Source organism: Glandiceps talaboti, chromosome 11 (genome assembly GCF_964340395.1).
Source record: "Glandiceps talaboti chromosome 11, keGlaTala1.1, whole genome shotgun sequence".
Lineage (NCBI taxonomy): Eukaryota > Metazoa > Hemichordata > Enteropneusta > Spengelidae > Glandiceps > Glandiceps talaboti.
In genome coordinates this window covers 12,038,026-12,065,689 of record NC_135559.1, presented here as the reverse complement: position 1 = coordinate 12,065,689, position 27,664 = coordinate 12,038,026, and the positions used below count along the sequence as shown (strand labels likewise).

The 27,664-nt window shown below is 36.1% G+C and overlaps 2 protein-coding genes across 2 annotated transcripts; both read right to left on the bottom strand.

Annotated features, from left to right (window-relative positions):
• Positions 1-1,947: 1,947 nt before the first annotated feature.
• On the bottom strand, positions 1,948-24,077 carry LOC144441957 (ATP-binding cassette sub-family C member 5-like). Its single transcript, XM_078131225.1, has 22 exons — positions 23,982-24,077; positions 23,191-23,349; positions 22,115-22,262; positions 21,204-21,437; positions 20,166-20,342; positions 19,320-19,467; positions 18,683-18,939; positions 18,117-18,467; positions 17,305-17,574; positions 16,752-16,955; positions 15,511-15,766; positions 15,084-15,268; positions 13,963-14,103; positions 12,039-12,168; positions 10,604-10,886; positions 8,924-9,110; positions 6,894-6,983; positions 5,729-5,918; positions 4,716-4,875; positions 4,175-4,367; positions 3,467-3,631; positions 1,948-2,149 (listed from the first exon to the last, which is right to left on the bottom strand). Exons 1-22 carry the CDS (start codon positions 24,029-24,031, stop codon positions 2,039-2,041), a joined length of 4,089 nt encoding a protein of 1,362 aa, XP_077987351.1. The 5' UTR covers positions 24,032-24,077; the 3' UTR covers positions 1,948-2,038.
• On the bottom strand, positions 24,033-27,357 carry LOC144442031 (uncharacterized). Its single transcript, XM_078131302.1, has 3 exons — positions 27,234-27,357; positions 24,074-24,662; positions 24,033-24,041 (listed from the first exon to the last, which is right to left on the bottom strand). Exons 2-3 carry the CDS (start codon positions 24,620-24,622, stop codon positions 24,033-24,035), a joined length of 558 nt encoding a protein of 185 aa, XP_077987428.1. The 5' UTR covers positions 24,623-24,662; positions 27,234-27,357.
• Positions 27,358-27,664: the final 307 nt, after the last annotated feature.

The window sequence follows — 27,664 nt, the reverse complement described above, 5'->3', positions numbered from 1 at the left end:
TTTTTTTTTTTTTGGGGGGGGGGGCATGAAATTGTTATACTTTTGAAAGGGGGGGGCTGTGAAATTTTGGTTACAGTGGATGGGGGAGGCCAGGAAAACCAAGTCAGAGATAATTTCTCCCCAGCCCCCCCCCCCCTGCCGTAAATTATGTCCGGTCCCTTAGTCATTATATGACACTGTTGATCTTTTAATGACTCTTATGTTGTCATCTTAGAAGACTATTCGCGAAATGCTAACATCCATCCTAAGTTAGTATTACTTCATGACAGCTCATAATTCAAAGTGACCTTGTGTCACACTATTTATCACATGGAGCTCTTTTTTGACACAAGGGCACCATTGCCTTTAGACATATTTGTCACCTAACAATCATGCTAGCTTTCGTGGTCACGTGAAATTTCACGTTTTCTTTAAAACTTCATGTATAAGATTTAGGGGTACAAAACAATCATTAAGCGTAAAACCGAGTTTTATACGGTAAGAACTAAAATGGCTCAAACACGGCATATATGCAAATAACACTTTTTGGGAATATATATCTAACTGCAAAGTCCCTCGTGAGCCTCTTCAAACCCCAAAATATATAAGTAAGGCTGTAATTAGGCAACACCAGCGAATGTAATAATGCTCTGATGATCCCATGATGCACTTGCAATATTTTAACACATCAAAATAGTATACATATTATATAATAGTGTCTACATGCGTCATACTATAGAAACGTATGCTGATGAACATAAACTTTTATTAGTTGTGAACTAGTAAAATTGTATTTACATATTTCTGAAAACAAAGAAATACATTAATGTACTGAAGAAATAAAATCCACTTCATGGCAGAACAATGAATTGAAAAATGCGAGTAAGAATCAATTTAGAGCCTGGAGCTTTACGAGATGGGATCACAATACTTGAAGGTGCTAGCTTGATTTAGTAGTCAGGCGCCCAGTAATTGTTGGTTTGAGCCCAGCAAAGGTAAGAGGTGGTAAGCTGTAGTTGGTAGGAACTCAACAAGTGTACGTGGAAGCCAAACTGCTAGGTGAGAGCAGAGCATGGTTGGTTTAAGCCCAACAATAGTAGGTGGTGCAAAGCTTTAGTAGGTGAGAGCTGAACAATGGTAGGTGGAAGCCAGTGTTAAAATTGGTGTCCATGATGGTTTGTATGAAAGCATATCATGGTAGGTTTGGGAGCCGAACATGGTTGGCTTGAGCCTAACGATGACAGGTGGGAGTCCAGCTCTGGTAGAGTTGGGAGCTAAACAACATTAGGTAGGGGCCCAGCGTTGATGGTAGGAACCTAGCTGTGATGGGTGGGAGTTATGAAGTTGAACGTGTTTCAAGCTTTAGTAATTAAGAACTCGGCTTTGATAGGTGTGAGTCCAGGTTTAGTAAAAACGGGCTCAGCAATGCTTTGTGACAGCGCTCCTTTAGTAGGTGGGGCTCAACAATGGTATCAGGGAGCCCGGTTTCGATGAATGGGGGGGGGGGCTCACCTTTAGGAGGTAAGAGCTCAGTAACGGTGGGTGGGAGCTCAGCTTAAATTAATGGGAGATTAGCTCTGATAGATTGTAGAAGATCATCTGTGGTAGGTGGTGCCAAGCCTTAGTATAGGGTTCAGATTAGAAGTGGTTGACCAGAAGCTCAGCAATATTATTGAGTGGGTCAAACGCTGGATGTGTTTGACAAATGTAAGTAAGTGTCTTTGGAAAACTGATTCAGCCTCACAATGCAATGTCATCATACTCTAATTCCTAGTGACACTGCTTTCAGCACTCGGACAAAAACACATGTCTAGCATGTATGCTCCTCAATTCATATATGTCTGCAAAGTTAAAGTTAGCTACATAGTATAAGTATATATGTTCGGTATCTTTTTTATCCAATACTATTGGTGGAATTCACAGACTGAAGATCACCTTCTAAAGCGTTACATAATTATAGAGCTTGTGTAGGTGATTAATGTGACTAAAATTACAAAAGTCACTCAAACAAAAGAACATTCCCCTGTTAATATATTATACTGGGGATTGGTGAACAATATCAGTGGAGATCGTGTGCTTCTGTTTTCATCTTCTCAGCAGCAGCCACCATTGCACTGAATCTGGATTTGTGATTTGCCAGTAAGTTCTGGGGCGTATCAAACTCTACAACCTGTAAATTCAACACAGTAAAACTATTATGAATTTAGTAAGTTTGGTTAGAACCAAGCGCAAAAAGAAGCCGAGCATTGAAATATGAATACAGGAGTTATACTGTAAATCTCATTACAATATTATTTATCTCATTCAGCAAATTACACGATACAGTTCAGTTCTGCAGTTTGACACAACCACTCAGAACCCAATAAGAAACTGGACATGCTACACTTTAAGATAGCAAGATTCAATGAGTATAGTTTCTTGCTACATTTTGTCTAAGTGAAATGAGCTACACATGCCATCTTACAGACATCAAATGAACACTGCTTAGGATATTTTATGCGCCCCCTAATCGGGTGTTGGCGCCCGAATATATGCATACAGTCGCAATACATTCAAATGGTTTATTTCATTTAGACTAAATGTAGCAAAAAAATGCGATCTTGCTATTCAAGTGTGTCATATGCAGTTTCTTATTGGTTTCTGCGTGGTTGTATCAAACAGAAAAGCTGAACGATGTTGTGAAATTCACTGTATGTAGGTTGCTGAAACACAATATGTATCTTTCATCTAGAGTGCGAACTGTTTAATTTAAGTTACAAGATTAGACATAAGCAGCTAACACAGGACTGGTGATGACTTTATTTATTTCCAATCAAACACAATGTACTACTTAGGGCACAGATTTACAATTTGTTGATCTTAATTACAGTTTATCGGTTTGGCTATTGATTTAAATACTACCTTGATATTTATTGAGTTAAAAATATATTAAAGTTACTTCATGATAGAGGATGGATTTCCTTTGACAAATGTGTAGTACCAATGTGAACTTGCTAAGGATAGGAGAAGTATCTTGTCGAGGGAGTTACAGAAAACATCAAGAAGCATATAGTAGTAGAAACCGAATAACTTCAAAGATTAGTTCAAAAATGTACATTAAAAAGCATAAAACATATCTTAATCTCAAGTTAATTGTAAGTAGGTAGTCTGCATGCTTTTAGAACCACCCCACCCCATGTAATGTACTAAGATTGCATTTGGCTGTCGGTATAATCCAGTACATTGTCACATGTCCAAGTATTGAAGAGTACACCCTTACATCCATCCCTAATTTCCCCCCCCCCCCTCCTTCCCGGTGGTCATACAGTACATAGCATTCTAACACATGGTTCCCAATATATAATCTTACCTTTAATAATAGCCATAACCAATACACTGTCATGTGTCCAAGTACAGTCAAATATGAGGGGAACTAAACCCTCTCCTCTCAGCTAGTCATATCATACACCATTCTAATTGCATATTTTAATCCAACTTCTGAACTTACCTTTCCATTATCCATAACCAATACCCTATCACATGCCAGAACAGTGTTTAGTCTGTGTGCTATTGTTAACATAGTACAATCTTTGAAGGAATCACGGATGGTATTTTGAATATGAGAATCGGTTTCTGTATCAATGGCTGCTGTAGCTTCATCAAGCATCAAGATCTGAAAAAACAAAACCCATACGATTGCATTAGTCACTACTGTTACTTTTTTGTATGTACATTGCCAATGTGAACAATAGCCATACAGGACAGACTAACAAGAAAACCTGGTTTGCCTATCAAGGGGTTCAAGTGGGTACAGGGATTGATATTACTCACAAATACAAATACAAATACAAATACAAATACAAATACAAATACAAATATAAATATAAATATAAATATAAATATAAATATAAATATAAATACAAATACAAATACAAATACAAATACAAATACAAATACAAATACAAATACAAATGCATATGTAATACAATTTGAAATTTATATCTACAAAGCAGTTATATTTTCACAACAAAATTTTAACTAAACAATGGATTTTACTCTTGCATACAATATTGCATATGCTTTGAAAAGTGAGTAAGGTATTGAATGTATAAAATTACACATTTGGTCAACACAGAGGGGAATCTCGGTTTCCGACGTGTTTCTACAAACTAGCTATGCAGGGTAGAATTGAATACTTGATATGTGATATTCTTACCTTACTGTTTCTGAGCAGTGCTCTTGCCATACATATCAACTGCCTTTCACCAACTGAAAAGTTCTCTCCATTCTCAACAACTGGTGCTTCTAACTGTTTATCTAAGGCACTAATGGTATTCTTCATATGAGCTTTCTCCAAAGCGATCCACAGACTATCGTCAGAATGCTCATTAAAGGGATCTAGGTTATACCTGAAAGAACAAGGATTGATGAAAAGTCAACGTAGGACATTTTTAAATATAGGGTTATCTATCGAGATGAGTTACATTAGAAATGATATAATTGCACTATGTTTAGTTTTGATGAGCTATTGACTGATTATGTCATCTTGATAAGACATAAGTGCTTTCCCTTTGAGTGCAATTGCTTGATGCGAACACGTGACATAACAAACCTTTCTTTGAAGATAGTTGATTGGCTTTTAGTATAAAATCCCTTATTTTAAAAAGCTATGATTTAAGATGAAAGTCATTGTATTCAATGAACTTGGGCATATACATAATCTAGTTTTCAGGTTTCTAACTATAAATCTCACCCACCTTACAGTTCCGACGAATAGAACTGGGTCTTGTGGGATGATTGATAGTTTTGATCTGAGGTCTTGTAATCCAATCTTGCCTATGTCTATACCATCAATTTCAATATTTCCGTCAGCAGCTTCTACCAATCTGAACAAGGATACTCCAAGGGAAGATTTCCCTATATAAAATAATAACGAAATTACAAGTAATCAAAAATGTAACTTTTAAGCAATTCTCACTATTTCCCAAACGAATTGACAGCTTATCTAATGATATAATGTATTTTAACATGCACCCCTGAATGTTTTAATTCTTCAGAATGTTACACTTATCTAGAGTATACACTATATCATAGCATTGAGGATCATTTCCAGTCATGGCTTGTTACTACCCAACACACTTCAAATATAATATATGTCTTGTAAATTAACTTATTCTACATCTATTTTGACAAGTTGAATAATTAGCAAAGACAACCTAGTGGTGGACAGTAGTGACTGAGTTCGAGGAGACGGGTCTTCTTGCATGGCGTAAAAGTCCAATCCTGTGCTTAAGACAGGTCAAATTGGCAGAAGGTTTTGGCGGCCTTGTGTACCAGCTTCAGTGGTTAATTATCAAATCGACTTGATATAAAACTCAAGTGTTTTTCCCTTCAAATGTTTCTATACATTTCTGTGGACCTTGATAACATTATAGAACATGGCAATATAAGAGTCAAAGACTACTCTTCTAAAGGTGTACGTTGATTTAAATTCACATTTTGAGTCATGCAATTGTACATGCAATATTAAATGAATTCCATTGAAAATAATAATAACATAATAAAACACACTCTGAGGTGATATATATCATCACCACGCTAAAACTGTATTGCACCGGTGTACTGTCATTAATCCTTCGAAAGTGTTATATCAACTAAATAACCAATCCAGCCAAAGAACCTCCTGGTGAAATCAAATTGGTTTTGGAACATTGGAAATCCCTGAAATTTCATGATTTTGCATTGATTTTATTGCTTTCACAGCACTTACCTGACCCAGTTCTTCCAACTATACCAACGTTTTCCATTGGTTTGATATCTACGTTAATTCCCTTCAGAACCAATGGTAACCCATCCCTGTATCTCATTTTGACATCCTGGTACTTCACACGACCCTCATTTGGCCAATCAGCAGGTGGTTTATGATCTGCGACTTTTGCAGGAGCCTCTTCTTCTAAATTCTGGAAAGGGAAAAACCAAAAAGCAATAAATTACGGTGGCCCACAGGTGACATAGGAACAATACATTTTTGGAATAAATAATTGATTTTTTGAGCGCAAAATATCTAATAGAATGGTAAAACTTTTCATTCATATGACAAAGCGAAAGACGAAATATTAAAAGTTTATTCTTGGAAAAAAGGTTTGGGCCTCAAGAATTAAAAATTTTGATTTGCAAATAAATTTTTCCGCTTTGTAAAAAGAAAGTTTTGTCTCAGAAATTTTAACTTTCTCTTTTGGTATTTCTATTTTGGAACCAGAAACTAATGTCTTGTCATATGAAAGATAATTTTTATCCTTTTATTAACTATTTTGCTCAGAAAATCTATTATTTATTCCACAAATGTATTGTTCCTGTGTTACCTGTGGGCCACAGTGATAATTAGACTATGTTTTGAAAAAAAATAAATGAAAATCCAAAAAGGTATTCTTTACTTCGACTTCCCAGTAGGGCTGCAACTAAACTAGCAGAAGTAGAGTGGTACACCCTTTCTGTCAGATATAATCAAAAGAAGATTTTCAACAACTTGTCGACACCAACAATTAAAGAAAAGTATTAAAGTACATGCGTTTGTGAAAGGAGAAGACTAAAATCTATGGCCGACAAAATATCAATAATTGTATGTAGGAACTTGACAAGAGAATACCTCAAATACATTAAAATGTTTCGGAATGTGATAGGTTATATTATGTCCACTGATGACCATATTGCGGTATCTCAAATAGTGCCCTTATAGTGCCCTCATGGTAATAAACATCAAATATATATTATACCACTCATTCAAATTTGCCCATACGCACGATGGCGACGCTATTTAATCTTTTTTTGTGCAGAACGGGCACATACACAGACAATCATGCCCCGTGCAAAGAAGGATAGACGAAACACAATGTAAAAGACCCTGCCGACATAGGGCTGAAAAAGATGGTAGTTACCTTCGAATAGTGTGTCACTCTCTCAACGGAAGTGAATCTTGCTTCTGCTTCTGCTCCCGTTAACACACTCACATTTAACAACCCAACAATCTGCAGCAGATTTGAAAGTCATTATTAATTAACTACACTGAAATAAGACATTGTACAGCCTTCAACCCAATTATGTGACCATTTTATTTCGAACATTTTCATACCTCGATATTCAAAGCAAAAATCCCCATCGGGACATTTGGTCAAACTTACAGTTTTACTTGAAGTATTTCATATACAGTCATGAACACGCGTGTGTGTGGGGAGAGAGAGAGAGAGAGAGAGAGAGAGAGAGAGAGAGAGAGAGAGAGAGAGAGAGAGAGAGAGAGAGAGAGAGAGAGAGAGAGAGAGAGAGAGCAATTTGTTTCGTATGGCAAAATATCTCTCTGTCTTATTTATTGAGAGGCGCATAATATCTTCAACAAAGGAAATCTAAAGTTATATTTGTATGCCAAACATGGAATGTATTCTGAGAAACCACGACAAAGCAGTCAGTGCAGTCCTTCCACAAGCTGATAAATCCTACAGCTGTAGAGATCGCAAACAGCGTCCGCTTAACGGCAATTGCCTATCAACCAACGTAATATACAGGGCACAAATCACATCAAATAACGACAACACAAGGTTGTACTGTGGGCTAACAGAGAACACATTTAAACAGCTATTCTCAACTCACAAAAACACATTTACTCATAAGAGACTTCAGTACAGCACAAAGCTATCCAATCAAGTTTGGAATTTGAAGGAACGGAACTAACCATATAATAGTGGGATATCATCACACAAGTGGCTGCTTACACAAATGAAACAAAACGTTGCAATCTCTCTCTCTCTAAATGAGAAACTATGTATAATCAATGCTGAAAAGAGCATGCTACTGAACAAAAAATCTGAATTAGTCACGAAATGTCACCCTCAAAGTAAATACTCCCTCGCCAACTATAGAAGTAAACCTCCGTAAGGAATAGTCTTACCATCTTGTTACTTAATATATAAGTTTACACAAACATTTAAGTCTATATATCGACCTTCACAATCCCAATTTTATCAATCGTCTGATGATCGCTGAGGAAGCGTGAACCTCTGAGTAATGACTTATAACATCCTTATTCTTTTAAAGTCTATATATATATATATATATATATATATATATATATATATATATATGCAAATGTATATATATATATATATATATATATATATATATATATATATATATATATATATATATATATATATCCAAATGTATCTTTTGAGATCTTCTGGTGTGCCATGCTCGATACGGATATACAGCTTAATGATTAAATGAAGAAAAGGTGGCTATACATCGCATTCAGCTACCTGACGAGTGTGACCAGCCATACTGGCCATACGAAACATATTTGTAGTGGAGAATCGAATGTAACAAAGTAACCATGCCACTTTTTCTTCATTCACTTATTTGTATATATATATATATATTATATATATATATATATATATATATATATATATATATATATATATATATATATATATATATATATATATATATATATTGTGTGTGTGTGTTCTGATGTACACTTTATATACATTTTGGTTTAAAAGGTATTTAATTCTATATGTTGCCATCATAACAAAATTATAAGCAATATGTCTTTCCAGTCATCAATGGCAAGAACAAATGGGAATACGACAATGATTTGGAAGCCAAACTATTATCCGTGACATGGCCAGAATAATGAGTATTAAGCCAATATCCGTAGCGTGGATATGTTGGATACAGAGTTTATAAACACAATGCAGTGTATGTATATGACAGTGTCATTCTGCCACCATTGTTGAATTTACTCATATGATGGAAATATAACAAGACAAGCCTGTCTAGAATAAGAGAAACAAGCCAGATATGATATCACACACTATTGTTAATTATGAATGAAATACTGATCAAACAAATATGTATAGTGTAAGAGAGAGTCGATCCACTTATCGATTAAGTATGTATTTGTAACACGAACCTGTATGGTGTAAGAGAGAGCTAATCCAGCTAGCGCAGGCGGCATATCACCATATGTAAGTACGGCTATCAATGCCGTGCCTATAATCACTGCCAACGTTAGACAATCCATTCTGATTTGAATCCATCGACCACACATCAAGGAATACATACACGGCACTGAATTATATTCAAGAAGATGGCTAAAACTGTGGAGAAAAGAAGCCAAGAAAGAAAGATGGTCATGCAAGGGAGCACAGAGCTGTTGAACTTACAGTTGCCATGGCACACTCCCAAACTTGAACGCTTAGCATTTCGAAAAATAATAGATATTTTTGAATACAAAAGCTGCCGCAAAAACGGTCTTTTATGGCCCAACACACTGATGGGCACCTCGACGTTCTCAGTTGTAGGCGTGGAAAACTGATTTTAACCAGATTTAAACTGAATGCCTTTCATAAGGATTTATGCAAGAAATTTAGCTCTATATCTATGATTCGTCAAGTCCCAATGAAAGTTAGTTATCAAAAGTGTTGTTCAAATGCCCGCCACGCCTCCTATTCTCAGCACAGGAAAGCTTGCCATCCTTGACTTCACTCGGCTTTCATGATCCCCTACATACCCGGGATATGGCATGTGCGTGTTGAACTTCCTTCTGTCCCACCTCGAGTTTACATGTTCTCAAGATTTTGTTGAGTGGCGTGCCCTCACTGTACACTATTTATATAGAGGTCAATGTATAGGTCACCATTATTGATACATTGTCGCGAAATTTTCTTCGTAGGCTAGGCGCCGGCAAGGCTTGGTCTATTTTCCATATTTTGACCACACACATTTGGGTATAAATTATAGATTATTACACTTGATAAATATGTGAGAGTGTATTTATATCCTGAGATACAGAGCTAGATAAATGATTATGTACAAGCCTTGCAACAAACAGCGGTAGTTTGTTATAGAGAGAAGTTGGAAAAGAACACGGTAAAAAGGAGACGGTTCGAAGTCAATATAATACTTCCTAAACTTCTACTCGAAAATCTAAAAAGATTTTGGAATTTGAAAACGATAAGTCCATATTTGACGAAATTGAAACGATGATAAATATTTCATCTGTTTGTGAATTCCGCGCTCATTGTAAACCTATTTTAAGGCCAAGAAAAAAATTGTTTTCCGGTGAGTTTTTCATTTTTCTCGTGTTCATGCAGCCAATGCAGAGTGCAGATCCAAGGGAAACACAAAATAAGGTTGGCATGAAACCCCTGAAAACAGAGTCTTTCTCAGTAGTGTAGAGCACGAGTATAAAGTTGGCGTCAGATTCAGATTTGGATCTGAGACCATCTGACGCTCAATATAACGTTAACGCTACCTGAATCAGATTCAGGTAGCGTTAACGTTATATTGAATCTGACGCCAACTTTATACTCATTTGATCGATTAATTACTCAAATTGGTCATTAATATTCGTCGGATTATTACCAAAACCTAATCAGTTCTGGCCATTACCCTACGGAACATGTCTATGAAATTTCGTTTGAAGTGATGCAGCCGTTTTTTCGGAAATGGTGACACACACACACACACAGACTTCATCGGAATATTATAACCTTCCTTACGGAAGGTAAAAATGGCATTGTTATTTGGGGTATAAGTATCAAAGCCTGTTCGGGTGGATTCATCCTTTTACTTAAACATATCCTCTCACCTGTTTACAAAATCAGTTTCTCTACTATAAGCATGAATGGTGGAGAGTCCTTGGATGGTGGATGTCAGTAAGGACACCCATGGGGAACGGCTAACGTTGTCCAAACGTTTACACTCACGAATACCAGCTCGGAAAAACTTCAAACACAGAATGAACAGGATTACTAGAAAAGCCATCACAATTAGAAACCATGGAAAAACTGCACAAATTGTACCAAGGGCAAACAGCAGGTAGACGGAATTATGTAAAGACATATCCAATGTAATTGGTAACCAGACATCAACTGCAAGATGCGAAATGAGAAGGAGAGAAATAGCATTATTACGTTGTATGTTTCTCTTTAAAAGTCATCTAGGCTCAACATTCAATGCACATCAACAATTGCAAAACTTAGCCTAATGTTTGATAATATCCTGACACTAGGTTACAATCGAGATTAGTGTTTTTTCTGCAGTTAAATGTACGTAGTTACACTCATGCAATGACTACTAACTTACAAGTTACAGCTGTTCATAATCGTATTAATCGAAATCGTACTAGGCGCACAGAGCAATGGAACGTCGGCGTCTATCTTGGCTTCACTATTTATACGTATACATTATTCAATGATCGAATCCAAAGCTTCTTTAATACCAATATTTTAGGTATCTTCGCCACAATCGCCAATTAAATAGAATGCGCTGTTATAAGAGTTTGGGAGGAATTTCCTGCAGCCGCTGTTGAATATCGTCAGCGCTGTGTCCGCCATAGCGTACATGTACAGGATGCCAACAAGTTTGCAGTTATATGCGCATAGCAACGCGCATATAGCAACGAAAAAGAAAGTAGTCCAAAATTCCTGCAAATTCCGTGAAACGGAAAATTACTGCCCGGCTAGAGCTCGCGACTTCTCCATAGCAATACATGGGGATGTGATTATAGGTATACGATAAAGTATATTTATATAGTGGCGGGCGATGGAACGTTTCTATGATGGTACCAACATGTCTGCGCTTATCAGACTAAAAGTACAACCACCTCTGATAATAATGATACATTGTATGTATTCGCAGACAACTTTTCTGATAAGCTGTTGCTACCACCACTGAAATTGTTGAACGCCCATAACTTGTAAACTGTTGACCATATCTATTGGTAAAGGCTAGATAAACTTTACGATAGATAAGTTTTGGCAGACAGTGGGAAATGTTAATTCAGAGTGTCCCTTCATTTTGTTTACAAACAACAAAAGTAAAAAAAAAATGGTTTGATTGAAACAAAGGAATATATAGATTTTTAAATGCTAGGTTTGTTTTTTAAAGGTGTGTTGCTGGTTGTAAAGTGGATTGAGATTGCTATGAATGTAATGTTATTAAAATAACATTATATTATATTATATTATATTATATTAGACTAGATTAGATTAGATTAGAATGTAACAAAGTTAGGTACTTACTTTCATCCATATCTTTTGAAAACCTGTTGATAATTCGTCCCGTTGGAGTAGTATCAAAAAATTTCATTGGACTGCTCATGATTCTGACAAAGACGGTGTCATGGAGAGTGGATGATGCTAAAAGACATACCTGAAGATGAAAAATAGTTCTACAGTTCACGGTGTATCATATTGCGAGTAAGCTATTGTACCTAACAAAACATTTTCAAAACCAAAAACGTTCCGGTTGCAGCTAGTGCAGCAATTAAATACATTTGTTCGGTCTGAAATAGGTATGAAGATTAGCAAATGTAAGTCAAGAAATATCTTTGTATTTTTGGCGTTGATTTAAATGACTGAATTACGACTCTAAAATTTCCGAAATTGGAAGACTATTAATGACCAGGTCCAAGCGTCCTTTGACCATGTTAGGGAAAATTACAGTCATTAAGACATTGTCATCGCCGAAACTTACTCCCTGCCTATCCCTGCTACCAAATTTAACAAGTAGACAAATCCCTATTTTAAACTCGTTTTTATAAGTTCGTCTGGAACGAAGGCAGGGATAAAATCAACAGAAATAGACTTTGCCTGAAGGTTATGGCTGGTGGCTTAGGCATGGTGCACTTGTCAGGCCTTGAAGTATTCCTGGGTTCAAACAATATTAAATCCTAAGAATACAAGCTTGTGGAAATTTCTTTTTACTTCGATGATAGGCTTGAATACTAATTATTTGAAATTTTATAATAGTCATCAGATTAACAATGTAACCGCCAGTAAATTTAATGACAATGTTTTTTGGCGGGAGGTTCTGGAAAACTGGTCTGAGGTTTCTTATTTACCTAGCAGTACCGTCGATTACTTGAATCAAGTCTTATGGTTTAACCCATTTATTTAAGTCAATAATAATGCTGTATACTATAGATCAAGGGCAAACAATAGAGTTAATCAAATTAGTGACCCGTTAACTAGACGAAGACGGCAAGTTTTTGTCCTTCACTAATTTCTGTTTAAAATACGGATTATCTGTTGATTTTTTGACAAAATCACCTTAACTTTTAAATCTCGCAACACTTTTCAACATATATTACAAACACGATATGTCAAACAATGTACACAAAGTCTTTAAAAACTAATGTAAAAAATAAGATAAAGCCTTAATAATGTGTGCAGAAGTGGTGCGATGTATTTGATACTTCAAAAGATGAATTTGGGGATTACTTTGAATTGATTAAAAAAAAGTTACAGGTGATGTATCCCTTCAATCTTCTCAGTACAAAATGCTCAATCGTATAATTTGTACAAATAGATTTCTTTTCCTTCAAAAAACTCTTTGATCACGAGAGATGCACCTTCTGTAGTTTAGAAACTGAAACTTTGATGCATCTATTTTATGATTGCCAAATTGTTAAACAGATCTGGAACTTAGTTTTTAATCTATGTAATCGACTAAAAGGAAATATTGTTAGGTGTTATTACCACAAACCCTAATGTTTACTGTTGGAATATTATGTTTTTACTGACTAAGAGATATACTTATAGTTGCAAAGTGAACCAATCATCACTGTACTGTGTCCTTGCTGAAAAATTTAAGGACAACAAGAAGCTTCTGGAATGTTATGCATATGAACCAAAGACCAAAAAGATAATTGATAGTCTTGAGGACTTTTTGTAATGCAACTTTCAGTCAGCTTTTTGTTATCTCTTCTTTCACCATGATTTGGTCTAAATGTAATCTACACTTGCTATAGTGGGTTAGGCTCTTCTTTCTTTTTTTCTACTTTTGGTATTTTGGCTTTTTCATACTTTTTCTTCCTTTGGTTTTGTAATGTTTGTATTACATTGTATTCTAAAATTAAAATTTAAATATTTTAAAAAGTCAATAAATATCTAACTTTAAATTGAGTTACTTTATTATTTTAAACATTTGTACAGTCCTACATACCTTCATGAAACTGACTGATCTGACGACACCAAAAAGCAGAACTGCAAGTATAGTTAGACCATAAATCATTGCATAAATATCCACCTTAGGGTTGTCTAACATGCTATCACTGATTTCTGTTGTGTTTCCAATGGTGGCGTTCTGAGGAGAAAAAGAACAAGGAAATGGTAAGAATGAGAATTTCCACTGCATGCATGTGGTCAAGGTATTAAAAAGAGTGTCCATCTTGCAAAAATAACCACCAAAGTACTTCACCATACTCTTAACGACTCATCGCAAAATTTAGCTTTACACCTTGATGTTAGGACAGAGGCAAAGATGACTATTTCATTGTGACAATCCTGTTGGTTCTATTCATAACATTCATAAGGGGACATTTTAACAACAAAATTCTACCAATGTCGGAATATGCTTTTGAAATGGCAATACCATTGCAACGGTTAGGGGTTCGGATGCAGGAATCAATGAATATCCAATAAAATCCTAAGGTCAAAAAAATCAAAGTGTAAACTAGTCTTCTACGTTCAAAGATAAGCCCCCCCCCCCCCCCACATCAATACGTCGTAGTTGTTCTAAAACAAGGTCCTACTGTTCGCTGGCAAAGTTTTAATTCATAACATCACCCATAGCAATATTAATTTGGAACATTCACAGAACAAAAAGCAATTGCCATTGACTGTATATAATAGTGCAATCCATAACATATTGAACAAGTCCAGTCTTACGAGAAATTCCATCCAATCTTTAGTATCGACTTTACAAATCGGTTTCAGAACCGTTGAGTACCTCCAATTCTATTGTTGTACACACTGGCATATGACCTTGACAATCATCGACAAGGTCAAATGACAATTTGATCAATAATTTGCTCACTAATTGTCGACGCTTTGTATATCAGGATTGGGCTGTTCATAGATCATTGATCAAATGCACACATGGACAGATGCATGGATTGACATTTATGATGTATTCTTGACTACTTGTACACCCCTCTGTGCACGGCACCTATGTAATTGTTTCTTTTACATTAGAGGTTGTCTGAAGTGTGTAATGTCATGTTTACATGAGTGAAACACCAAGTCAACATCATTTTCAGTAGCTGCAAACACAAAATGACTCACCCCACTGCCTGCAGAAATCCAATAACTAAGCCACCAATTATTGAACGTCATAGTAGCTACATACACAACAAACAACAGAGCAATCCCGATTTGCAGTAGGTAACCACCTCCAGCTTTTATATAGGCATTGTATGTGGATGCTTTCACTGCCCCAGTCTCCATTTCTTCAACTTTAATCAGCTTACCTGCAAATAAACAGAAACAATGGGTTACATCAGAATGGGTAAGCACCATACAAGATATCGTGGCATAATATTTTATTGCACACATACTTGGTATTAAAATCAACAATAAGAGAATTTCAGCAACTAAATAATTGTCAGCTGTTCAGCGACTTTGGCAGTTATGATGATTTGAAGAAGTCAACAGCGCCCTCGAGCACAGTACCATGGCAATCTACAGATTTGCTCACTATAAAGTGTCTTACCATCATCACTGACAGTTTGTTCAGATTCTTCATTTATATGACTTGTATTTGATTCTGTGGATGCTGATCGCATTCGTCTTTGAAATTCCACTGCCTCCTCCTTCTTCTCCTCTTCTTCATCCTTCTCATGCTCAGCATGGAATGTTTTTATCAGTCCTGCATATTCTTTATCGTCTGTCATTAATTCTATGTGTGTTCCATATTCCTCGATGTTACCTTCTTTCATCAGTATAACTTTATCACATTGGTTCAAGTACTGGAATTAAAACCATTGATGTTAGGATTTTTACAAAATACCTAATTTTATCTTCTTTCGTTGGCATTACTTTATCATACTTATTTAAATTCTGAAATTAAGACATTGCAATGAGATTCTTTATTTAACATATTATCATCATTGGGTGTTATATCTAAGAACACAAGAATTTTGCTGAAAATTTTAGCACATGTCATTATCTCTTTGGGACGATCTTGGAATGTTAACAGACACATCATGTCTGGATTGGAAATATTTTTTCATACCTCAGGAAATGACAAAGTTCAGTTAATGTGCTCATTTTTGTGCTAATGCATTATTCTTAATGACTATGTTTATATGTCCATAGTTATCATTACAAAATCAGTTAGTTTATTAGCGATATTTCGTATTTCATTTGCCTCTTTCTTGAGGCAGACAAGTATGAACATCACATATAAATTAATTCCCAAAAATATGATAACAGAAATGAGTTTCATACACGAGTTCTCTTCATCCACTTTTGATTGAGAAACAGACATGTTTCGAACAAATCACTTGTCCTTCTTCATTGTCTAACTGGATCTGACAGAATAATTCAAATTTTCTGGAGGTGTTGAGTAACCAGGTGTGTGAAAACGTTATATGTAAATTCAAGTGTGAAGAAGAGGACTTGTGTATGAATCTTGTGATTCCATGAAGAATATACATAGTGTTACAAATGAGCTTATAATCATACAGATCATCATGACAATGTTCACAGTATGAGTGACTGTAGCAAACAACGGACCTTTGAAGTGGTGAAAGCAGCTAGAATGCCTGGGGCTGAGGTTAGAATATGGGGTTAGTAGTTAGGTTTAGGGTAATGTCTTGCATAAATCAGTGGTATTAAAAATTATTTTTGACATCCATCTTCTGTCAGTATATGTGTGAAATTCTTTAATTTAGAACATATTAGCGATCCTGATTGTAAGTAGTCAAAATGTTGTCCATGACTTGTACATACCTGCAGTTGATGAGTTACAAACACAATTGTCTTCTCTTTCAGTGCCTCCTTGAGATAATGTTGAAATATATGTTGTCCTACATGGGTATCAACAGCACTTAGAGGATCATCTAACAGATAGATATCACAATCAGCATACAGAGCTCTGGCTAGACTTACTCTCTGTTTCTGACCACCACTGAGATTGATACCTTTCTCACCAATCTAGCAGAAAAAATGTTGTATGAGACTGGATTTATCAGGCTCTGTATTATTAAGAGAAAATAACACTTTTGACTTCCATCAATATTTATAACTCTTGTGAACTGAGCATAGGCATTTGTGTATTCATACATTTATAAAGTGCACACAAGACAATTAGCATGACGAGGAAGTGGTGATTGTGAATGGAACTCACTAAATTATGATCTGAAAGCCAGTCAGGACACTGATACTTTCAAGGCTAAACCCATAAACATTATTACTAGGTTTTGTGTGCATCCCTCTCCCAGCTGTGATATCCCTAAGGAGATTAGCTGGTATTATATAGATAGATAGACAAGTGTTCTCTCACCTCAGTTGTATCTCCATGTGGTAACATATCAATATCTTGTTGAAGACATGCTGCTTGTACAACACTGTTGTACTTCTCTGCATCAAAGGCTTTATCAAACAGGATATTGTCTCTTAGAGTGGCATTGAATATCCATGCTTGTTGTGCTACATATGCTAAGGATCCATCAACTGCAACTTCACCTTCCACAACTCTCATTTGACTAAGGATGGCAGATATCAGCGAACTTTTACCACTTCCTACAGAGCCACATATACCGAGTAGTTCTCCCTATAAAAATAATGTAACATGGATATAATATTATGGTAAATATCCTTAGTATTATACTGACATAATTTTATGGGTACATATTCTGAACAATTACATTGTAGGATGTCCTTGACTGATGTACCAAATTCAAGATTTATAGGAGGTGAAATAGCTCTGTCTATCTTACATTATTCAATCCTAGCTCCTAAATCAGATAGAATAGTTTTTGTTGTTGTACCTGTAAGATCATACACATTCACATGAACAACAAGTGCAAGACAGTTTCAGGTGGTTTCCAGTATATGTCCTGAATTACGATGGTTTCAAGAGGTTGTGGTGATTTTTTGACTTACTCGTCACGTCTAATTGAGGTTCAGAAGGAGGTAAAATAGTCTCTGCATGTTTGTTGCAGTTATTTATTATAGACAACAAGACTTACTATTTTTTTTTAACAATATATACTTATTTGAATATCAAATCATGCTCACACAGCCTATCATGTGATGATCACATGCTCACCATGTGATCATATAACATCAATTAGTAACATTGTCTTTCTTTACCTTGGTCACAACCACATCAATATCAAACAAGGTTTTCACAATTTGTTCATCTTTGTCCACATCTTCATCTCTGACATCTTGGGGGTTTTTTGTCCTATACACACCACTCTGTCCCCCTGTTGTAACATCTCCATTGGCGTCTCTCTTGTTTAGAGTTTGCTCCATGTTTTCCTTTCTTTTCCTTCTTCTACCTCTGGCAGTTTCTTTGCCATGTTCCCCCTTCTCTCCGTTCTTTTTGTCATCATCTTTTTGTTTATCCCATGCAAATGTCCCATTGTTGATAACAATTGCATGGTTTTTGTTCGTCGGACTTTTTGTCACTGGTACAAATTCCTCCATTACTAGAAGTTTCTAAAATTGTTTTATAAAATGAATTTCGTTTCACATCTGATCTTTTGTTATTTCATTAACTCAACCTCGTTTAGGTGAACACATATACATTGTTTTGCATCATTGACGTATTTTTAGGGCTTTTGTACTCCACACTCTATGTGATATAAACAGCACCGCTATTTTCATCGATCGTTTGGTTACGAACCTTGGATAATAATAGAAGATATATTTACCTTTATTCGTTTCTGAGCTACAGCAGCTTCGGCTAATATTTTGATGGCCCACGGAACCACACTGATTACCATTCTAAGAGTATTAAACACAGAAACCAATGTGAAAGCAGTAGAAGCCGTCAGATTATGACCAATCTGTAACAGAACGGTGATAGTCAGGACAGTGGCGAGAGTTGACACAATTTGACCCAATGAAAAGCCAATACTTTGAACATATGCAGCTTTCTCAAGAAACGTTCTTTCTTCCGCACGAATACCTGTAATAAAAAGGAACACAACAGGATTGGTATCATGAACAACCTACATGAACAACCTACATGAAGTCAACAACCACTTTCATATACTTGCATGCCATCCACAAGTTGATGGGAACTAGTTGGCGGGAAAGAGCTGGTCGGTACCAGCTGGTAGGCATTAGTTGGTTGGTACTAAAGTGGATATTGATTTGTGAGTACTAGTTGGTGAGCAATAGTTGGTAGGAATAATTGATGGGTACGAGTTGGTGGGTACTAGTTAGTTGGTTGGTTGGTACCAGTTGGTGGGTATGTTCACATTGTAATAATTTGTATTATAAGAAAAACGAATAATCGCAAATTATAATTTAACGATTCAGCGCTAAAGTATATAAGTAGCTTACCTTTTACTTTTTTTGAGAATGGTATTTCCCAGGCATACATCTTGATCAGTTTGACACAGTTTAGAATTTCGTTCATCAGACGAATTCTCCTGTCAGTCACTTTGATACATTTGGCACGAATCTTCTGGGACCACATTCCTGCTACTGCCTATAAAATGAAAGAAGTTGTCACAAATGAGTACTCCCTGTTCTAAGCGAAGGCAAAATTACAAACAACAAGTTTCATGTAAATATGTGTGCCGCCAAGTCGTATCGTGCGTTGATGCACCGTAGAACTAGAGGAGTCTTATTGATCACGAGTTGTGAATTACCTGGGAATGAGACCGATAACTCGACTTCCACAGAATCACATTCAAAGAGCTAGATGTCTGTGTAAGAGTCCGTGAAAGACAACCACCGGGAGTCCTGGAAACAAACCTGAGACCGCTGATTCACTTGGCTAATTATACGTCCTAAGCTTCCAATCACTATTTCACCCAAACAAGTGATTCATAATTAATATAAGTAAATACATGATATCATATTCCTCATATATGCTAGCAATGAACGATTGACCATCACGTCATATTAAAGTGACCACAAACAACAATTCATAAAATAATGTGTTTGTCTTGTTATGTAATCGTAAGTTTTTTCGCAAGTGTGAAATACTGGTTGTCTTTGACGTTTAGCCAAGGTTGCAAAAAGTGGTGAATTTAAACAGCCCAAATTTCGGGAAAAACTATATTTTAATCTTAATATTATGATCTTCCTTGAAGCGGCCACAAGACAAAGAAAGCTGATAATTAACCAGGTAAAGCAGAATGCTCAACCGATACTAAATTTGAAATGATAATATGGTCTTACCTGTAGAGGCCAGAATACAAAGAAAGCCGACAATGACCCAAGTAAAGCGGCAGGCCCAACCAGTACAGCTGAGTAAATGATAACAAACATTCCAAGAAGAACCGTAGAAATCAACATAGGTGCAAATGACATTACTTCCACATATCGTTGGGCATCATTGGTACACAAATTGACCAGCTAGAAATAAGTAAGCACAAAGTTTCAGATTGAAAAATCGCTCTAAACTATACACCCATTACACCACCCCGAAAAAGAGCTTAGTTAGACAGCCCTGCTTGAGTTTTCTTTTTTACTTTAAACTTTTATAACATATCTTCTCTTTGAACGTATTTGCATATTAAAGATGGGACCATCTTACACCACAAAGACGCCTCTAAATCAAAGATAGGGCTAATCCCCTGACAGTTTCGGGATTTAAGCTTTTGAGTAAAAATCACATTTCTTAGACTTAATTTGCATATAAGTTTATTTACATTGAGGCATCCATGCGCGTAATCCTACCAATTACTAGTCATTAGTCTAGTAGGAATCGAGTTTTCAATTTTCACTATTCATTACCTGTTTTCTTTTCTTATCTGATCATGCGCCAATGAAAGCAAGAATTGTTTTTAAAAAACACCAAAAGTAACACCAAACCACGTTTTCTGGCAGATTATCGTATCTTTTAAGACTCTTCAACAATACAAGTCTTAGAGTAACTGCTACTTATACCATGCACGACCCAAATTGAACAAAAATATGGAATGTATACTCTGGTCGTTCTATGTCACGAAAACGCACGTGTATGTCAAGACAATACGTGTCTACGTCACTGGTTCTACTGTTTTTTGAAATGTGAGTCAAAACGTTAAAATTGCCATTACCTTCCCCGATATTTCTTTGTTATTCTCCAATGTGTTTCTTCATTCAACTGGAAAATACTCGCGACTTAAGGGTTGTCACTATTCGTCTAGCGACTCGTAGTGACAAAGGCCCCTTAGATCATTCGTATTTTCCTTGGCTGAACGAATGAAAATATTGGGAGTAACATCTACTAACCTCCCCTACTGTTTTATCCTGTAAACTTCTTAGTCGTATCATCTTTCTGTAAATCATCATAATGACTGCAGTTCGTAGACGTACACCTGATTGGGCACTAGTGGCGAAAAACCCTCCATTACATAATATACGTATTCCTCCTGATACAAGCAAGGCTAAAACCAGTAGTAAACCATATGTGAGATCTTCCTCTGGCTGCTCCAAATATTCAAGTATGGCACGAATGGTAACACCCTGTAGACAGTGCAAACATGTATATGATTTCGACAAATGAATTTGAAGCCGTCGTCTGTTTATTGAAAAATACGTAAATAAATCTGTAGGTTTTAAATAAGCATTTGAAACTACTTTTTAGTAAGAGAATATATTGTTCATGATTCCAAGATCACTAGAATCAGCAATATAGATGCTAACCGTAACTATATTGTACTTTCTAATATTTTGCTTCTTTTTTTTCTTTTTTTTAAAGTGTAGAAGAAGTAGAACGATTGGACAGTTTTGTTTTTATCTTTAGTTTATATAATCTCTTTTTAGGTATTTGATCAAACTACAGATCCAATTTTATTTGTAGGTGTATGCAAATTCGAAATCAGTTATATGGAGTGCAATCCACTCATATAGGAACTCTGGCATCTGGCCTCAACATTGTTTGACCATTGTTTCCAATGGTGTGACCCACCTAATATTGTGTATTTCCCAGAATACCTCACAACGGGCTATATCAGGCATCTCCGCCAGATTTGACAAATTGTACAACTCAATTTATACAAGTGGCGGAATGCAAGGTTAGTTAAAATGGCTTTTCTGGAGTCCCATGAGAAAAGAACTTGAAGCTACGATAAAATCGTCGCCCTTGTTAAAAATGAATAACTAGAGTATGTACAGTGCTAGTTAACATTAGATATACTCACAGCTGTAACAATCATACAAATGGGAATGAATAATTGAAATGTGGCAGCCATTAATAATCTGGATTTCATAAGTCCAAAACAGGCTTTATTGAATGATGCTTTCTCTATACCATCTCTCTCTACAATTTCATTCCAATGTCTTTCCAACCTGTAACAACAATGCAGACAATGGCTCGGTAGCACAACTGACAGTATCAAAACGAAATAGAAGTGCTTTCCTTGGCCTTCAATAAATGTCTTGGATAGAAACATAAGCAAAGAAAGCAAATTTATTTCCTTATTAGACCCCCCCCCTCCCAATAATGAGTCATCACAGTAAATATGAAATTGTGAATTAGACAATGACAAATTGAAAGATTTTTACCAGTGTCAAAACGCTCACCTTGATTGGCTAATTGAAGGCTGTTGTTTGAGAGATAATTATGCGCACGCGTAGTGAAGAAATCAAAGAGAGGAGTAACTTACAAACTGATATACCGTGAGAGTAAGTGGACTTCCACGTACACGTTCTGTATGTTATTAAAATTCTATTTTAAGACATTCAATAATGAAATTGTCGTCGCAGGTGCCATGCAAGTTTGTTAATTGCTGAATACTTTTCCATATCTTGCTACTAGAGGTCCTTCTTCTTGTACAACGGAAAAGAGACCTCGCAAAAAAATGCAAAAATCTTACCTATTGTAAGTAAAGAATATCCAATATGAGGGTTTTTATTTGATATACATCCACAAATGGACTACTGTTTAATGAGTTCCGAGAAGAGCGAATACATTTGAATAAAACAACAAGAACTCAATAGATTTAAATATCCGACTTTACCACGAAAACACACGAATTAGGCTCACATTTCTATGGTAATCAAGGAAGTCTTACTAGATGCAATACTGAATTTACACAACCATGTGTAAATTTTAATTGAGAACAAACAGGACATCTCCAGACAGGATTATTATGAATGTCACTCGGTTAATTATACACTTTAGCATACATCGAATTCGAAACTGTTTGAAATTGTTCTGATTCTGAATGGTGGCTGACATATCTATCCACTCTGAGTCTAACTGGGGAGTGCCTACCTTATAGCATTTACCAAGGCAGCATCTTTAGGTGAACAGGGCATGATTGTATCCATAGTAAGTTTATTCTTGTAACTTAGGTATACAATCCTGTTAATCCAATTAATGGTTATATAGGAGAAGAAACCAGCTTCATCCAATGGACTTCTTGACTTATCACTGTAAGTGTGTTTAAAACAGAAGTTGCATGTGAGACTTTGAATAACACAACATCAAGGTACATATGCATGATAACTATTTTACTTACTATACTACAGCTTAAGAAAGTCTTTCCTATTTGCTATCCCAATATCGGCATGATATAAACACCTGCCTAACAAGATTTTAACATCAAGCTCGTGCAGGTATTTAACCCTTCCAGCTAGCTGCTAGCACAAGCTGGTGAAGTTTTAACACCAGGCCATTTAAAACAATACTGTCCAGATACGCTAGGCCAATCAATGAGTGATTCGTTAGCATTGCTATATATGAAAAAGCATTTTTCGTGTACAATTATAATGAATAATTAGCACTCCATGTTTCAAGATATCGTTAAGGTATAACATATGCATTTCTTCAGAAACGACAAGAGCACCCTCTATCATCAGCCATTCAAAGTAACAAGATCTGCACATGCTCAGTAGCGCTATTCCTTTTTTCAAAATGGCTGCCCTTTAGTGAATATGATAAGAGCCCCATACTTTAGAGGTTTCACTAAATGGTGTAGTCTGACATATTCAACGGTGCAACTTGACAGCAATATGAAGAAAGACAAAATCATTTACATGTGTATGGGTTTCCCTGTTACTTACATTTTCGGTCGGATGGGAATAAGCACCTTTTTCTCCTTGTCTGTGGTCATCTCAGCATCCCTTTCATTTAGTGGAATTTCAATAAATCCAGCACTATTGTCGTTCATCTTTCTTTTCTCCTGTGAGGGTAGAAATCCTACTTTTATATCATCTAGTTCTTCTTCTTTCTCAGAACTCAGAATTCCATTCTTGTCTTCTCTATCTTGTTTATCAAGAGTCTGCACTTGGTTAGACACTGCTGGTTCCTCTTTTGGTTCAGTTCCAGCACCTTCACCTAATGATCTGGATTCATCAACGGAGGGGATGTCTTCCTTAATTTCACCTTTACCCTCTGATGTCGAAGTAGATCTGACATTACTTATCTCTTCAGGTTCAATTTCTACTGGTTCAGAATCGTCTTCATTTTTGTCATCCCTGTTACTTTCATCATTGTCTATTCCAGTGTCTTCATCATTGTCAGTTTTCTCCTCATTTTCACTATCTTTGGTATGAATGTCAAAACTATTCACAACTTCTCCATGTAAAGACTCATTGTTCTGCTCAGCTTCAACAATGTTAGTATCTTCAATGCTTAAGTTCTTAGCCCCTTCTCCTAAAGGTTCTCCACCTTTGTTGTCCAGGCAGCTGGTTAAGTCAGCCATCTTGTTACAAATATTGTATCCACTCGCCAAACTCCATTACCTTTATTTCAATATAGAACAATATGAATTAGCATAGAAAATCTTACCACAAACTTTCATAAGTAATCTAAGTGTGCACACTCTTTACAAAGTGTGTGATGGAGATCAAATGCAATGAATAATCACCCAAATCAGAAACAAACTATCAAACGCTCTACTTTAATTGTAGTTATAAGACCTAAAATAAATAATTGTTTGGTTCTGGTTACCCGGCCCCACCTAGCTTTCTAATTCCGACTCTAAACCGTTTTTTTTTACGTATTCGACAAAAAATGATAAAATCGCAAAAATTGTGTGAAGTCTCACGAGAAATATTGGACGTGGAAACTGACATCAACTTAAAAATACAAAATAAATAAAGAACACAGAGAAAATTTGGAAAACAATGGAAAACCTGAACCAGACACTCACACAGAAATAATATAAATAATAAAATTAAATTGATAAAATAAGTCGTAAAAGTCGTAAAAGTCTTATAAAATACAGAGTATAATGATTAAAGTTAAAATGCAGTAACAGGGAACAATAAAGGAAAGATGAACAAAAACGAATCCAAAAAATAAAACGAAATAAACAAAATATACATAAAAACAAACAAACAAACAAACAAACAAACAAACAAACAAACAAACAAACAACGTGAATACACTAAAATAAAATTTACTCAACAGACCTAATGCTATGCACAACATGACTGTTTTCTCTTCGCTTTGTCCTAGACTAGAAAGTGATTTTTCCATTGGAACGTGTGGAATACTTGTGATGGTTCGGGATGGAACTAGGTGATAAAGCCTGTGATTGTCCTTTACTGTAGACGATGCAAACATCTTACACATATTGTTACGCCTATTCTCAAGGGTATCAATGTTTACTAACTGAAGAGCCTGACTGTACGAATGGAATGTCGACCTCAAAATCACTCAGCTGTGTCTCACTAGACGAGTGCGAATGTGGTGACTCCTTGAGTAATAACTTGAACACTGGAGGACGATTACACACATGGGGCCCACATGTACTGTGTTTGCCGGGCTTGGGTGACTCCAGGATAACCTGTGGACTACCTGAAAAGCCTTGACAGCGATGTGATATGGAGCGTGTAACATAGCCCTGTCACGTAGTCCAAAACCTGTAGGTTTTCTGTAGAAAGTGTTATGTGTGTATACGTTTGCATAAAAAAGAAAATCGCTCGGAGTCTGAGCAATTCGCATTAAAAACATAAATAAATGAATAAATAAACAAACGAACAAACAAACAAACAAAAACAGACAGACAGACAGACAGACAGACAGACAGACAGACAGACAGACAGACAGACAGACAGACAGACAGACAGACAGATAGATAGATAGATAGATAGATAGATAGATAGATAGATAGATAGATAGATAGATAGATAGATAGATAGATAGATAGATAGATAGATAGATAGATAGATTTAGTTTAAAAAGTCTACGTTTCAATTTGAAGTCATCGAAACAGTACTGCCATATACTGTTCCGGGACAAATTTTTCTATGGCTGTGGCAAATTTGAAGTTGATGAGCCACTGAATAAGTCCATGAATACCAATGCATGTAAATTCCACAAATGGTTGAGGGTATACTCCATAAGAACAGACAGGTCTGCCTTGTCTGTGCCCTAAGCAAGCTACATCGACAGCACAAAATACGAAGAAAGGAATATTGACCGTAATAATGAAAACATTATCGTACACGCCTAGCCAGGCCAAATTGCCACATAGGAATTAGAACCCTAATCACGCCACCAGCAACAAAACCGCCCCAACACCACCAGGTATAAATTCCCTATTTCATATTGGGTACCTTGCATGCGGATGTTCCATTTCGACTTACATTATACCTGTAATAATAATAATAATAATGATAATCTTTATTTATACTGGATAGTTCTTTAAGTATATAAACACTTATCTCTCAAGAAGTCCAGTGAGGGCCATCCCTCATGGGTTCAGTGTTAATGCAGGAGGAAACCGGAGTACCGGAGAAAATCTGCATTGTTCGGTAGATTCAAACTGAACGACACCAACCGCAGTGGCAAGAGGCAAGTGGTTTTTAACCACTCGGCCACCGACAACCCAGGTAATGAAACTAGGCTAAATAAACATATAATTTCTTTACGATTTCTATGCTCTATTCATGATATGACCTCTACTGTAAATTTACACATGCCTTAACAATTCGAACGAAATTAGGACAACTTATACAATGGTAATCTGTCAAATGCGCCAAAAGGTACAACTGTGATAATCTACTTATTTAGAACCGGGAGAATATTGTATACACCTCGCTGTCTATTTGTGATAACGCAATCCTTTCCTCGTCAGATATATTACCAAAAGGTACATTCACCGAATTCATAAACATTTAGCTCTGGGCGCGCCTGACCTGCCTAACCACCTTTGTTTAAGAATGATACTCGTGTCAGTCTTCAAGATTTCTTTCCTGTCAAAATCTATTATTCAACACGAAGAAATGTGATTACAAACAAGTTTGACGACAAATAGTTTGAAACTGGTTCTGTGTTTCGGTTATAAACTACATGTACGAACTCACCTTATTAGGTAGTCGCTCCCGTCTACTCCAACTACAATGTCACCTCTGTGTGCTTTGGTACATGGTGTTGATGCTAGTATTTCAATAGCGTCACGGGTCACTGGCTTGCTTTGATAGAAGTGGCTTACCACAGCTGACCATTTATTATTTTTGAAAGTTGAATATATGTACGTTTCTTTTATTTTCTGGTAGTATGTAAGACTTATTGTACCTTCTAAAATGAACTATTTTACATCTGAAAATCTATACTATTTCAGTGTTAAACACCAAAAAAATCACAGCTGACTAGACATGCCAGTGTAGCCTTGAGGGTTAAGGATATTTTTGAATAAGTTGAATGGAGAGTTCATCCCTAATGATAACTGTGTTGGCATTAAACGTATGTAACGTTGAATCTTCATGCATAAACCTTTATGTTTAATTCAAACGTA